Genomic DNA, 16,744 nt, shown 5'->3' with positions numbered 1-16,744 from the left:
TCTGAATTTACCTTTCATTCTCACTCCCTTCTCACTTAACTCTTGAGATTTAGCAACTCACTTTTCATGTTGTCCTGTAGTAGATGCAATAACATTTCAACAGTCCAACAGATCTTTTTTAGGGAATAAATATCAAGGCTGTTTGGTAAAGTTTTCAACCCGTGTGAAACATCTGCCATGGGCTGGGAGGATCAGGGGTAGCAAGTGAAGACGATGTGAGGACAGAGCCTTCCAACAGAGAGACAAGCGCAGTCATTTTACAATTGGGGAAGCCTTTTCTATGCCAAATGATAGGAAGATTATCTGAATACCTACATTTTTGTAAACAATAAACTCCCCAGATCCATCACACAGGCTTTCTGCTGCTTTGGATGCAGAAATCAGATGGGTAAGGGCTGGCAGTCAGAGAGAAGCATCAGCAAATTATAACTGTCCTTGCTAAAGGACCATTACAGAATTGGTTTTGCAAATAGTTCAAGACAGACATTATAATGAGATACTAAGAAAATTCATTTACACTAGAAAACAGACATTATATTGAGATACCGAGAAAATTCATTATACTAGAAAAGAAATATTCAAACAAATCAACAAGAACTTGCTTATTCTTCCACAGACCAAGGACTCACACACCTGTTACAGCAGCATTTCCTACTGGTGTGGGTAAGGAAATACCCACATGAAGGGAGAGGTATGACCATGGTACAGTTATGTGCCATATTGATTTTGTTCTCTTTTAGTGGGTAACTATGAACCACAGCTCTTACCTTCCGGAAATAACACTAACTAAGCTCAACTTAACAGGCTGTTATTGACATGGCAACCTGAAAAATACCCTGAAAGTTGTGTGATGGATAGAATGCAGTGTAATTCCTCCAAAAAAGATGACAGTTTTGAACTTTCCTACTTAACTTTTCATGTTATAGATTCAGTAAAAATCACCCTATACACTAATGTAAAATGACAGAAGTCCACGTTTATGCTGAAGAGCATCTCTGCTTTCCATGTCCGAATCACATCCGACCACCGACTCGTAGCACTGACACCAGCGACCGTGCGTCGTGGTGTGAGCTGTGCCAGGAAAATCATCCAGCCCAAAACCACACAGAGCAAAAATAGCGGCTACATTCAGTTAACCCTGGAGCCACCGGGAATGCCTGTGCCAACCAGAGCCACCGACTGGGGACAAGCATCACTTTTACGTTCAGAGAATCTGATGACCACAGATATGGCAATTTATATGCACTCCAAAAATAAAGGCTACTTTCCTTTTATTCCCTGTGTCATCTGACTCCCAAGCATCAGTGGTATTGTGGTAGCAATGAGGTGTGCTGACATTAAGTCTCCCTTTAGAAAGGTTTTAAGCTTCAGGTTACACCATTTAGGTATTAGGATTTAATGATGAACGGGATTATATATGATCTCGGTGACAGAGACTGCTGCTGCTCTCAGCACCTTTTGGGACATTTTAGTGGGGTGGGGTGGACAAAAAGCCACCTTGGGAAGAGAGGGGTTTTTTTGAAGAAAGCAAAAGTGAGTTTTATGTTTTTTGGGTCAATAAATGCTTGTTAACAGTAAACAGTGTTTTATAGTCAGTGGGAAGATAACTCCACAAGCCAAGCAAATCTGACTTTGAATAAGGTGGTTTTTCTGAAAGTACTAACACGGTTTTGTCAGTTTGATCTGCTTATGATTAGGAAAAGGCTGAAGTAATTTTGAGTCATTAAACATAGGAAATGCAGTTTAACGACTCTCCCAATTATTTTCTATTTTAGATGACAACGGAGACTGGAAGACTGCTTCCCCCAGGGCTCGGGATAGATCCACAGAGCATCCCCCTAAGGGCCGTACAAAATCTTACCCAAGGGGCTCAATGATGAATTCACATACGAGGTGAGACAACGACCAACTCACAGACAAACTGGACAAAAACTCTGAAGACTGATCGGGTGACATCTCTGACATCTGTCTTCTCCCTGAGTATCTGTTCCTCTCCTGTTATATTTCTACAACTGGAAATTGTGGAAGAACGCTTTAATTTGGTGTGGTAGAAGAATCACAGAATCACAGAATGTCAGGGATTGGAAGGGACCTCAAAAGCTCATCCAGTCCCATCCCCCTGCTGGAGCAGGAACACCCAGATGAGGTTACACAGTCACATTTCTCCCCCTACTTATTTTCAGAGATGTCCCTGCCCACCTGGACCTCTGACATGTTCCCTCTGTCTGGCTGCCCTCCCATTCCAAATCCACACGTTCTCCAAGACATGGTGATTTCTACAGCACAGAGCTGTAATTAGCAATTTTTTTCCAGCTTTACCTTTCACGTTGCGTTCAGCAAAGCACAGGAAGGTTATTGTCTCCCAAAGACTTCACTGGCCACTGTCTTTGACATCTTATTACAGTAAATATTTCGCAATATGGCAGCCACTGATGTGCATCAACAAGTGGAAGAGATACAGGATATCAAATATTCTTTCTCTACATGCTAATACCTATAATATCAAAAATCTGCTAGGATGGATCTGTAAGGGCATCTTTTCACTGCTTCTTTCTTAAGATTTCTTTCCTCACTAACCAGGTGAATTCAACCCAGCTGCAATTTATTTTTGTAAGAAGCATCTCACTCTGTTATCTCTTATCCTTTCTATCACAGCCATTGAGAACAGACTATTTATTCTTGGCCAATATCCATAAGTAATTTGTAAATACTGGAATTACAAAAAAAAAAAGCTGCAGCTTCCAGAGTTTCGCAATTACCAGGGGATCATATGGCTTGAAGAACCATAGATGGCTACATGCCACAGAGAATTCTAAGTCGAAGGGCTGTAGTCAAAGGTTACTTAACAAGCAACTTTCCAACAAGGGATATAATACAGAAAATTTGGGAGGTCTGGTATTTAAAGCTGAAACACAAGGTAAATAATTTATTACATATATACAAACTGAGAGGGAAAAAAAAGTTACTAAAATGAGTGTCTCATCCACCCCACTACAGTATGTTACAAAAAAGGAATACAATTGATAACTCGTGAAACGCACATAGTTTACTCTGAAATTTATGCATGTCAAATAACTTATATTAGTTAAGATTGTAAAATCTCACTTTTCTGTTCTCTACTTTCACCACAAGAAAAAATGTTATCTTCCCCACATAAGCTACTTAAGAATCACAGAATGGTTTGGGTTGGAAGGGACATTCAAGATCTAGTTCCAATCCTCCTGCCATGGGCAGGGACACCTTCTACTAGACCAGGTTGCTCGAAGCGCCGTCCAACCTGCCCTTGAACACTTCAGGGATGGGACATACACATTTTCAGACGAAAACCAAAAACTCAAATAAGTTCTTAGAAATGCTGTTTAAAATATTCTTTAAAAACATAGAGATATACTAGCAACGTACCTGAAAAAGAACATGAACAGAGCAGCTGTGATGCAGAACAAAAGGACCTACAAGAAGGAGAAAGAACGTTATTACATAAAACATCGCACTACTACTGCATGTTCTGGGTCGTGAAGAGTTTACAACTGTTACTACAAAAGTTAACACTTTATTCATATGTCAGAATGAAAGCTTGTCTGAATGCACCAAAAAGGATTCTCTTGTTTCTAGTGGACTTGGAGCCGTTCCTGTAGTAGTTAAAATAAAAAATATAAAATCCAAACCAGGGTAGTAGGACAACAGACACAGCAAATGATGCCACTTCAAACAGTCTGGAATAAAATAATAACAATAGAATGAAACCAGTAAAGCAACAGAATGGAAATTTAAACATTCTATTTTGTCTTTGCCTTTGTGATTTATTCAAATATCACATTGTAGTTTCAGTTTAAATGCAGGACACTTGCACCAACAGCTGCTTCTGCTTAACTGCTCTCCAGCAAGCTTGCGAGGAGATAATTCTAGTCCTAAACAAGAGTATCCTTTCGTGTAGTTTACCTTAAAGCCACTTGGAATAATCCCTAATTGCTCTAGATTATCAGTGTGACCACACAAGAGTCAATGAGCAAACTCTGCAGGTCCTATGCGTGTACATACACCTGCTTCAGGAACAGCTAAACCGTGCTTTATATTCATACCCTGCCTTAAGCCATGCCGTGTTCACCAGATAAAGCTCGAGAGTGAGAAAACACTGTTTTGTTCCAGATCTACAGGCCCATATTCATACTCGCATTCAGGAGGCAAAAACCTTACAGACAAATTGCAAGTGTTCTAGAAAACACTTGAACTTATTTTCAAGGGTTGAAGAAGTTCTGATCGTGATAGGATATGGGCAGCTAAAGTGAAAAGAAATGGAAATGCTGGCTGCAGGGCATATTTAGAAGGTTATAAACACATGAAAGAGCAGGCTGCTGCGCGCTGATACAGATCAGAAAGTGTGATAAAAATTTTAATAGGAAATGGTTACAATAGATTTCAGAAAAAAAAATAACAAACCTTACAATGAGACTATTTCCCTTTTCTAAGACCTCTGGAATGTGACTTCAAATTAGGTCACAGGAGACATTACAATGTTCGCTGTGTAAATTACCCATTTTATTGTTCCTTCACCAGTACCAGCGTATTTTATTATTCTGCATCACAAGTGTGAACATCTGAAATAATTTTATATGAAATCATTAGGGTAAGGTGAGGACAATGATTTATTTCAATTCAAATGCACAGCAATAGCATACATATTTAAACTCAAGCTCTACTTCAAAAGACCTGCCCATACCCTCCGAAGTTCAAACCATATTTAGTCACTCAAACGACAACCATTAATTCTTTGGATGCCATTTCTGGCAGGCAGAAGGGACAAGATGCCTTGACAGCCCAAGCAATAATATTGAAAATTAAGTAAGAAATGGAAAAAAGAGAGTTATCTGGAAAAAAAAAAAAAAAGAGCAGCTGCAATTTATCTGAACTTTAATGAACCTTAGTGGCAATTGCATATGTTATCTAAGTAGGCACAGAGCTGCTCAAGAACACTACAGGAGAAAACTGCAATGGTTAGCAGTTCATTATCAAACTAAAAGGTATTTTAACTGAGGTCACCAAAGGGGTTTTGCTCTTCGGTAATGATTTGAATGATGGACCAGAGATTACAACACAAATTCACAAAATCCTTCAGAGCCCAGGTCCTCATGCAAAGTGCCTGAATTGCCCACAGTTAACAAGATGAAATTCAATAAAAATAAGTATGAAGCGTTTGGCAGGAGAAGCCACGGACACAAAAACCAGAAGAAACAACAGCACAGGCAATACAAGAGTATAACAAATTCTGCAGAACACAAATAAAAAAGCATCAGCAATGTGAGGCTGCAGAAAGTGCTGTAAAATAGCATTATGGACTCTTTTAGAAGCAGAGGAGGAGTGTATTACACTAATGACCTGGTGCTGGCAACACCCTGTTGAAGAGGGGCAATGGGCACAGACTGGAGCACGGGAGGTTCCATCTAAACATGAGGAGAAACTTCTTTCCTTTGAGGTGCCAGAGCCCTGGAACAGGCTGCCCAGAGAGGCTGTGGAGTCTCCTTCTCTGGAGACATTCAAACCCACCTGGACACATTCCTGTGTGATCTGCTCTGGTGAACCTGCTTTAGAGGGTGGGTTGGGCTGGATGATCTCCAGAGGTCCCTTCCAACCCCAACCACTCTGTGATTCTGTATGGTGTTGGGCAGTATTATTAAAGAAAAGCACAGACATAACAAGACAGCCCAGAAGAGCAAGATGGAAACAACAGGCGTGCAACCCACGACTGCTGGGAAACTGCTTAAATGGAAAAAGAGGCAGCTAGTGACAAACACAACGACTATTTTCAAATAATTATCGTATACTGATAAATCTGTCTCATTGAGTACAGGAGGAGGACAGAGCTAAATGTACAATGAAGACAACGCAGATATTAGGAAGAGCTCTCTCTGCAGGGTACTGATAAACCACAACAAGCTGCCTGTGACATCGTGGAGTCTCCTCTACAAGAGGGGTTTGAAATCCATAGGGGCAAACACCTCCTAGCAACGCTCAGGCATGTTTGACACTATCTCTCCCAACATTTACACCACTGAAGGACAAGACATGCAGCTAAACCAGACTGGTCCACACAAAATGCACAGCCCAAGGGGGAAAGCCCAGTTAATACCATGAAGAAACACGAGTAAAATGGTCACCACACTCCAAAATTAAGCTACTTTCAAAAGAAGCCTTTTGTTTCAACTTTTCCCCATTTTCAAGAATTCTTTTGTACCAGTCTCAGCACAATATGTAACACCTATTTTAGATTTTAAAATAACCATACTGAAAAAGAAAAAATACTAAGGCCTACAAAAACATGATTCTAAACACTGAGTGAACTTAAGCCTTAAAATCCAGTGAGCAGGAAACCTCAATTGGGATTTTTCCTGCACAGTCCATCACCTTTTGATTTACGACAGAAGGTCAACAAATTGTGCTTGGCGACACACAGACCTTGAAGCTTTCCAGCTGCAGACACAGGCACAACCAGCAGACAACCTACATGTTTCTTCTAATGAGAATGATACAACCTAAATACTTTAATATTTTTATAGAGAGGTGCACAGATTACAAAGAAAAATTCCTGTTCTCTAGGACCGGTTAGCACACTTGGTGTATAAGGCGAGTGCTGTAATTTGACTGTTTTATACTTTACTATACTAAACCTTAGCAAATAAAGAGGAGAGTAGCTAAGAAAACTGAAGAGGTACTTTTTCCAGATCTTGCTTGGCTGACAAAGCCAATTTCTTCTTTTTTTTTCAAGAAAGCTCAGCCCTCATATAAACCACAACATTCAGCAGTTCCCAGTTCTGAGCACGAAAGAAAAAGCTCTCGCTGAAAGCAGCTACCAGCAGCTCCAGTAGCACCAGCAGCCCCAGTAGCACCAGCAGCCCCAGTAGCACCAGCAGTCCCAGCAGCCTCGGTAGCACCAGCAGCCCCAGTAGCACCAGCAGCCCCAGCAGCCCCAGCAGCCCCAGCAGCCCCAGCAGCCTCAGTAACACCAGGAGCCCCAGTAACACCAGCAGTCCCAGTAACACCAGCAGTCCCAGTAACACCAGCACCACCAGCAGCCCCAGTAGCACCAGCACCACCAGTAGCCCCAGTAGCACCAGCAGCAGCAGCTTGCACACTTTCCCTTGCAGTCAGATCCACAGATAGAAATCTTGGAGCAGAGAAAGGAAAAATACCATTAATAAACTATTAAAACTATTCTCAAGTCTTGTGTATTCTGAATATTCTGTAGTCAGATGTCCTGGGCCGCTGGTTCTCCCATCAGTCAGAACAAAGAGTAAGACTCAAGCCTGTGATAAAGCAACATTGACCTTGTAATTAAAAAGAAGCGGCACTGAAGATACATGTACGCTACATAAATTAAGACAGGAGGGGGAAAAAGGGACAGATCGGCGATATCAGCTCGTAGAAGCAATTTGGGTGTCATGGCTACAGTTCAACACCGAATAGTGTCAGCGCCAGCTCCCAGGAGACCTCGGGCGGTTTTGACCTCCAGCACATCAACACTAGACTTCAGGCATACTCATGAAGCCTGAAAACCAACACCATCTTCATCAACCACTTTACAGTTCATGTGAGAGCTGTATCTACACTCCAGGATAAAAAAAGTCCCAAAGGCTGAGTGCTACAGAACACAGAACCGTCAGCCAGGGTCTGTCTGAGGAACCTGAATGGCTAAAATCATGGGAAATTAAAAATGATGTTTTGTGCCTAAAACCCATTCTGTTTTTTCCATACATATCAATTGGTCTAATTAAAAGAACTCCAGCTTTAACCATAAATCCACAGAGCTACACGAACAGGACTATAATTATATATTGGTGCAAATCATAGAAATTTGTCAACTGTTGCTTATGGTTCCTTACGTTTATTTCAAGGCATGTTATTGCTCCAATAAAAAAGTTTTCTACAGCTCTTATCACTAAGATTATCTCTTAAACAAGCTCCCTTCTAACAAAAAGTGTTTCTAAATAAGACTCAAGCCTGTGAAAAAGCAACACTGACCTCGTAATTAAAAGGAAGCGGCACTGAAGATACACGTAGGCTACGTAAATTAAGCCAGAAGGAGGAAAAACTGGAAATAGATATGCAGGTTAATGTCATGGCTTTATACTCCAAGATCATAGAAATAAATGTGCATGGAATACATCTTTTCTACACGCACATTACGTTAATGTAGATTGTAGTGTCCTAATTGCAAACTGTCTGGATAAGATTGATATGCTGTTATTTTCCAATCATTAAATAGTGAAATAGCATAACACTTTCTGTAATCTTACAGTAGTTAAACGGGATGGAAATCACAGAATCTTTCTGATTAATCACACAAGATACACAAATACTTTATGTGAACATAGGTGCCATTTTTTATGATGTTCAGCCCCTTAAAATCTGATCCCCCTCTGGACATTGCCAGTTATGCAATGTCTTACCTTATTTTTATAGTAAATCAAAACCATCGTATCGCCTGGTGCCCTTCACTACTTGAAACGCCCCATATTTGGGGAGAATTTCTTGAGCTATCAACAGTATTCGCAAAAAGTCGTCATAACCATGGTCATCCACATGATTATTCTTCTAGTTGTAATTAAGAAACTTGTGAAGCAATGCAACGTTGCTGCTGCAGCTGTTCAAAACTGACAGGCTTTGTGAAAATGTAGACAATTTGTCAGGTCCTTGCTGGGCACTTGGCCAATTCAGCCGCTCTTCAGCTCTTTGGGGCTCCTGATTTTTTCTGCCAGTGAGCCTCAAGCAATCCCTGGTCTGATAAGATCAAAAGAAACACTAGTATGTGTTATTAAACAAGAGATTATATAGATTCATGTTAAAGCACCGTTCTTTGATGATGATTAAATGATTACAACTGGCAAACGTAGAAGGCAACTGAGCCAAGGTGGGAAGCAGCCGCCAGTCTCAGAAGAGCATGGAAGAAAAGAGAAAATTAAACCCCTTGATTTTCTAGTTCACAAATTCCACATACACACGCTGTTAAGCACTTTAGCACCCTTCATTTGTTTTCTCAAAAAAGGACCTGTCAAGTTTCTTCCCCCATTTTCCCCTATTATGTTAACCACAGCAAAGCAAACTTACTGAAACGGAGCCACAAAACCTTTCTGAAGCTCTTGAGGAGAGCCCGCTGCCTCCAACGCTTGAGACTGACGTATGAAAATGTAATTGTCAAGTGAAACAGCAGTACCTTACTATTATGCCATTGTAAAAGAGCAAATAAGAGCTATTTTATAGCGTATCACACTGGAGAAGAGCTATTTTGGGCTCGCTTCTGGAACTTTTCACCCCTTTGACGCACAGCTTTTGCAGGCGGCTCCGACACCGAGCAATGGAGACACATCTGCAACCCTCCTCTGTACCTTCTGGTACTCACAGGTCTCCAAGTCAACGCCCAATTATCAGCTGTAAAGTGTCATTCAGTTAGGATGCCACGCTGACGCCTTCTCATTTCAAATAATATCTAACTAGGGAAAAAGAGCACACACAAAAATATATATCCATAGAAAGTAAGCACAGTACCTTAGAGCTACAGTGACATTAAATTATTTGGGAGGATTGTTCTTTCCTGAATTAAAAAATAAATATATATATTGATCTGGCTTAGCAATAATTACAAGAGGATGCAAAGAGCAGGAGAAAACTCAAACCAACGTATCGCTCGAATGCAAAACTACCTGGAACAAAATACTCAGACTGATTCACAACAAATAGTTTAAAATTACTTCTAAAAAGTCAAGTTTTTATCTTTTTTTCTGTATTGTAAGGTCCATTTAAATTAAGCTTTTTCTTTTTGTTTTCCTTGCACATCTGGTTGGATAACACTATCTAACCAACTGCTCAGGACAGGGACATTCAGAGTATCATGTGCATAACCTACAATTTAAAAGGGGTACACAGAACTGAAAGACATGATGCTTCAAATACAGCTCATTTTTAAGTTATATAACTCAGTAGTAGGACTAAAATGAAATGCCCCAAAATTAACTGAAGTCAGTGAACACGGCTCCACTGATCACCAAGACACAGCATCAGAATCAAGGTGGAGGAGCATCATATTTATATTCTGAAAATAACATTTAGATGTATCTTCATGAAAAAGACCAGAGGCAATGTGTACAAGTTACTCCTGGAGAGATTCTAATTGGACACAAGAGGGAAATTTTTCACACTGAGAACAATCAGCCATTGGAATAATCTCCCCAGGGAGTGGTGGATTCCCCAGCACTGGACACTTTTAAGATTCACAGAATCACAGAATCGACTGGGTTGGAAAAGACCTCAGAGATCATCAAGTCCAACCCTTGGTCCAACTCCAGTCCATTTGCTGGATCATGGCACTAAGCACCATGTCCAATCTCAGTTTAAAAACCTCCAGGGACGGTGAGTCCAGCACCTCCCTGGGCAGCCATTCCAATGCCTGACCACTCTCTCTGTAAAGAATTTCTTTCTAATATCCAGCCTAAATTTCCCCTGGCAGAGTTTAAGCCCATGCCCCCTTGTCCTATTGCTGACTGCCTGGGAGAAGAGACCAATCCCCACCTGGCTATAACTTCCCTTCAGGTAGTTATAGAGAGTGATGAGGTCACCTCTAAGCCTCCTCTTCTCCAGACTAAACAAGCCCAGATCCCTCAGCCTCTCCCCATAGGACTTGTGTTCAAGTCCCTTCCTCAGTCTTGTTGCTCTTCTCTGGACCCGCTCCAGCACTTCAATCTCTTTCCTGACCTGAGGGGCCCAGAACTGAACACAATACTCCAGGTGTGGCCTCCCCAATGCAGAGTACAGGGGAAGGATCACTGCCCTTGTCCTGCTGACCACGCTGTTTGTGATACAGCTGGACAGGGTGTTGGGCCATCCGGTCTAGATGGTGCTTTTGTAAAGAAATGCTGGGCCAGATGATCCTTGAACTCCCTTCCAACCTGCTATTTGAATTCTGACCAAAAAAGGAAAAATTAACAGTTTCAGTGATTAGTCCCTACAGGAGAAGATTTTTGCCATGAGACATGGTAAATCCTCAGTGTACACACAAGAAATTTATTAAAGGTGACATTGACGCATTTTCGGTTCATTTCCCATTTCCTGACATAGCTCAGCTTTAAGCCCCCCAGCCATGACTTGAATATTCACAAGTTGGAGGTTTGGGGGCTTTTTTGTTTTCTAGATGTGCTTTGGTTTTGGAGGCCTCTTGAGAAACCCAGCACGCTCCCAGCAGGGCAAGTCTCGCTACATTAGCCCTGCCTGGCTGAACCTGTGCTTGGACAACTTCTGAAACCTTGACTTTCATTATTGTGTTTTAAGAGAATAACTAACAGCCGTTCGGCAGATTTTATAATTCACGGGAGTAGTTCAGGGAATATTTGCAGTTATATTGATCATGTTTTTTCCAACACTCAGAAAGAAAATTTCTCTACAACTCTTTAAAGTCAAGAATTTGACTAATGAAAACTTTTCATATGAAAAATACATGAACCAAAGAGGCTTCCTATTGCTTGTGAACTAGAAAACCTTCTAAGACAGAGCATTTTAAAGCAGGGAATTTAGAAAATCCTTCACGAAATGAATCCAACGCATTTATCAGTCAGTAAAAGCGTACGTCCAGCTCTGCTTTAATAGCCAGGTTGTGTCTGTCCAAGAGGCAGGAGGTAAGACAGGAATAAGGCAGGACACGAGAACAACTCAATCCCTGATTAGTCACGACACGGAGTCACTCGGTCACATGGAACCTTCACGGTGCTCAGGCACTTGGAAACTGAAATAGCTGAAGTTTCTCTGCCTTTCAGATATAAACAATCCCTACCTCATACAAGGCTAATTGCGGTAAAGACGGGTGTAGGAATGTATGGCATTTGATAAAATATTTCAGAGATCTCCTAACAAAACCAAATAAAACTCCTTCCCCTTCCCAACAAAAGGTGTTCTGAAATTAGGGAGAGAACCAAAAATTGGGGGAGTATGTTCTTAAGCAATGCCTCACCAGAAATACCGTATACAAAGTGAATTACTATAGTCAATGTTTCACAGGCAATATCCTTGAGAAGAACAGGCTTCATGAGACTGAAAATAAAAGATGTGCCAGAGAGAGTCAAGTGAAGGACCACAAAGATGATCTTGCAGGAGCAGCTGAGATAACCCTGGGGTTGTTTAGTCTGGAGAAGAATAGTCCCAGGGGGGATTTTAGCAAAGTGTGTAAATAAATTCTTGGTGGGGGGAATTAAAAAGACTGAGCTGGACTCTTCTCAGTGGTACCAAGTAGCAGGAAAGGAGGAAATCAGCACAAGTTTTGGACTCGATGATCCTGAGGGTCTCTTCCAACCAAAAAGATTCTATTATATTAGTAAAAAATTCTTCACGGAAAGGGTTGCCAGGCATTGGAACAGGCTGCCCAGGGCAGTGGTGGAGTCACCATCCCTGGAGGGGCTTAAAAGGCATTTAGACAAGGTTCTTAGGGACATGGTTTAGTGCCAGAGTTAGGTTATGGTTGGACTTGATGATCCTGGGGGTCTCCTTCAACCGAAATGACTCTACAATTCTAAGTGGAAATACATGAAATGCTGTTTAAATCCAAGAAATAACTTCTTGACTGTGAGGGCGGTCAGGGACTGGAACGGGTTGTCCAGCGAAGCCTCCGTTCCTGGAGGTCCCAGATCCCAGCACAGCCCGGCAAAGCGCATGTACATGCAGACTCCACATAGAACTGTACCCAACTCCATTAAGAAAACAAGCATTTTCCCATTAGTATTAGTATTATTACTACTATTAAAATACATATCTGTTTGCTAGTGATTTTTCTATATCAATGATAAATTAACACAAATTAGAAAAATGTCCAGCTGCTTGGAACAAAGATCGGCATATAACGCAACAACTCTGAATATACATTATGCCCTAATGCAATAGTAAATAGCTTAAAACAGTACCGAAGTAATAAAACTGCAATTCAGTCAAGAAGTAGATGCTGAAGTAAAATTTGGAATGCAAAGAGGATTCAAAAGCTGATGTGCCATCCTGAACAATAAATTTACCTCGTGAGCACTTGCATTCATCACTCTTTTTACAGATGCAAATATTCCCAGTAACTTCCAATGAGTAAAATATCTCAATTATTAACCCTCCTAGACTGTGTAGTGTGCACTCACATAATTCTGTTCAAATCAATTTGACAAAAATAACATAGATACTCTTTCACGTATCTATAATTAAGGTCAATTTTGTGTTACGTTGTTTTGGTTTGGGGTATTTTGGGTATTTCTTTAGGGATTTAACAGCTCTTTTACCTTTCCTAGCATACAAATCTTTGAGCTTCATAGAACTATTCAGGGTATTTACAACCAACAAATTGGTTTTAATTATTCCGCAGTTACAAAGTGCAACAATTTCAAATCATCTAATTCTTGTTCAATTCTCAAATCTATCTTGTAAGCACCGATGCTAATTTTTACTTCTGGTTTTATCATATCTTTTCCATGAGTTAATTTGCTGCCTTGCCTCATTTTTCCATTCCTTTAGCATTCACGGCTTTCTTATCAGTGTGATTTCAGCTACAAATTTCCTCTACTTAAATTGCCCATTTCTGGAGAACTGCAACTTTTCTCTGGTGGTGTTTTCATCACCCTTGAGTTATACAAAGGTGTTCCTAATCCAGCTTTGATAAGTGTATATTTTTGTTAAGGAATACTATTATCATGCATTCAGGAATAATATTACATGCGTTCAGACTGGAGGAAAAAAAACAGACAAAATAAAATTACTTAATATCAATAACACGCTAAATACCAGGCAATGCTTCTGAATGTAACACCAAACCTACACACACACTCTCAAGAAACTTTAAGCAATAAGTACACTTTGGCATTTGTTCCACATGTAACTCCAACTTTATCCTAAATAGCGCCAGGAACAGCTTTAAAATATATGATATACAAGGGGGAAACTTCTCCACATTTCTTTAAATTCTCTATGTAATGTCAAAGTAAAATACTTCCAATATACCTGAAACAGGCCCATTAATTGAATTTGGACCCCCAAAATGCTAAAATGCTATACAGGACTTTGTTGACGTTTTAAATATTCATTCATTTCAGAACTACAAATAACCTGTGAAACTACTATCACTTAAAATTTTCATATATTTATATACATATATATATAAAATTATATTTATTGTTACTATAGGCTACAGAGTGCAGGATATTCATCAGCAACACATGCAAGAGTTTTATATTATACCACTACATGGTACTGAACCAAATTTAAAAATCTACCCTTCAAATCTCCATTTAAAGTCTAAGATTGGGTCACTGTGACACTACTATGAGCTGAGACACCTACACCTCTTGCTGTGCAGGTTTGCTCACCATGCGGCCACTTCCCTTGTTGAGGCTGAAGCTTCATTAACTACTTTCAGACAATGTCAATTTCCATAATCACTGCTCCTCCTCTCCGGCACCTTTATTTTGTTTTCTTTCTGATTATTACCATTTGTCTTCTGCTGGCACAAAGATGCACAGAAATACAAACCCACACCCGATCCATCTGAAAGTCACTATTTTCCCTTCCCAAGGACTGAAGGGGAGCAGGAGTGGGCAGCCTGGGGTTCACACCTACCTACAGCAGCTTAAGCTGAGATCAAATCAGAGCCTGGCACACACGGCAACCTCCTAACAATGCTGCCAAGTCAACCGGCACAATTTGGACCCCCCCTCATCTTTAAAACTTTGATGAATAAATGGGAAGTAGCTGCAAACTGTTCAGATCAGGATACTCCAACAATGCAGAATTTGAAATATAATGTTGCAAATGAAAACTAAAAAAAAAGCTAACAACGCTACGTATTAAATCCATATGTAAGCTGAAATTTAAATCTGGTTACTTATCCTACAAGAGCACTACAAATGTAGTAAATACTAAAATAACAATAAATTTTCTTAGTAGTCTGTGCAGATGTCTCATATTAGACTTCTGAACATAACTCCTTAGCTCATGTTACGGATATCATCCAAGATTCCATCTCCACCATGAGGACTTCTGGCTGCCTCTTTTTCTTCCAGAGCTCATAATCACTGAAGAATTACAAGGTTTGATATTACCTTTGTACCCAAAAAGGAAATGCAAGAGATATTTGTCTTTAAAAGTTTACAGTTGTTGAAATAATTTCTTTGCTGCAAAGCACATGTATTAAAATAATATCCCAAGCATAATATCCTCCACAAGGCAACGTCATGAAAGCCACTGTATTCAGTAATCATTCATACTGGTGAAAATTATAAGCAGTATCAGAACACGATGGAATTATCATAAACACTAAAGGGACAGCTTTAAAGGAGCAGAAATAATCAATCTATTTTGATAATTCAGAAATGAACAGTAGGGTTTTCCCACTATTGCATCTGTTTAACTATTACTTTAAGCAGTGTGTTTGACAATTAGAATAAGTTATATGAACAGATTTTAAAATTACCAAAAAAATCTTAGCATGTTCAGTCTTACTGCAAGTGAGTTACAATGGACAAATAGTTATTTTTCAGGCTGTTTTTCCTGGTCCACGTCCTGATCCCGTAGCTGCCTCCGCAGTTCTGCTGGTGAGACTGGGGCAGAAGGAGCTGGGGAAGCCAATTCTGCAGCCAGCAGACACACACATTGAAGAACGAGCTCAAAAACCATTAATTGCTTTTATTAAAAATGATGTACGACTAGCAGACACCTACTACAGATGGTTTCTTATATATACAATGGTATTTCGGTGTTTTCTAATTGAAGAAAAAATACTTAAAATTGCTTATAATTATGTTTACGTGTAAATCCTGGCACCCTGCATACAATGTCATTTAATACTACTTGGACAGAGTTTCCAATAACACTGTGTTATAGCGCTCGGCATCGGCTTCTCTGTGGTGAGCGGGATGTTGGTGACAGCTGGGCAACATAAAGCAGCTCATCTTGATTCCTAGAGCCCCTCACTTATAGACATGAAGAAGAATTTTTTTTACACTGAGGGTGGTGAAGCCCTGTCCCAGGTTGGCCAGAGAGGTGGTGGATGCCCCATCCCTGGAGACATCCCAGGCCAGGCTGGACGGGGCTCTGAGCAACCTGATCTGGGTGAAGATGGCAGGGGTTGGACTGGATGAGCTTTGAAGGTCCTTTCCAACCCAAATTGTTCTATGATTCTATGATTTGGTTTTGGAGGGGAAGGCATATGAGGAGCAGCTAAAGTCACTTGGTTTGTTCAGCCTGGAGGAGACTGAGGGGAGAGCTCATGGCGGCTACAGCTTCCTCACAAGGGGAGGAGGAGGGGCAGGGCTGAGCTCTTCTCTCTGGTGACCAGTGACAGAACCCGAGGGAATGGCAGGAAGATGTGTCACGGGGAGGTTTAGGTTGGACATGAGGAAAAGGTTCTTCCCCCAGAGGGTGCTGGACACTGAACAGGCTCCCCAGGGAGGTGTCACGGCCCCAAGCCTGACAGTGTTCAAGAAGAGACTGGACAACGTCCTCGGACACACGGTGTGAACTGTGGGGTTGTCCTGTGCAGGGACAGGAGTTGGACTCGATGATCCTTGTGGGTCCTTTCAACTCAGGACATTCTTTGATTCTGTGATTCCATAACTGAGTGTAAAGAGGAGATGCTGAGCAGAAGCTAAGAGAAGCACTATTTTAAACTGTTCTGGCTAGATTCACAGTGCCTTTCGCTAAGCTGTAAGATTCTAAGACCTAACGAAGATAAGATCAAAACTGA

General features: G+C 40.7%; 1 protein-coding gene across 2 annotated transcripts in view; it reads right to left on the bottom strand.

Moving 5' to 3' along the window:
• Window positions 1-16,744, bottom strand: part of TMEM135 (transmembrane protein 135) — a 184,666-nt gene that overhangs the window by 59,890 nt on the left and 108,032 nt on the right. For both annotated transcript variants that reach the window (XM_065034603.1, XM_065034529.1), the window contains one exon: window positions 3,403-3,449. In XM_065034603.1, coding sequence (XP_064890675.1) covers window positions 3,403-3,449 — 47 coding nt within the window. The remainder of the gene's footprint in view (window positions 1-3,402; window positions 3,450-16,744) is intronic.

The sequence above is a fragment of the Columba livia genome, chromosome 1 (genome assembly GCF_036013475.1).
Source record: "Columba livia isolate bColLiv1 breed racing homer chromosome 1, bColLiv1.pat.W.v2, whole genome shotgun sequence".
NCBI classification, from domain to species: Eukaryota; Metazoa; Chordata; class Aves; order Columbiformes; family Columbidae; genus Columba; species Columba livia.
The sequence above is the reverse complement of the archived record's forward strand: the minus strand, read 5'-3'. Positions and strand labels throughout refer to the sequence as shown.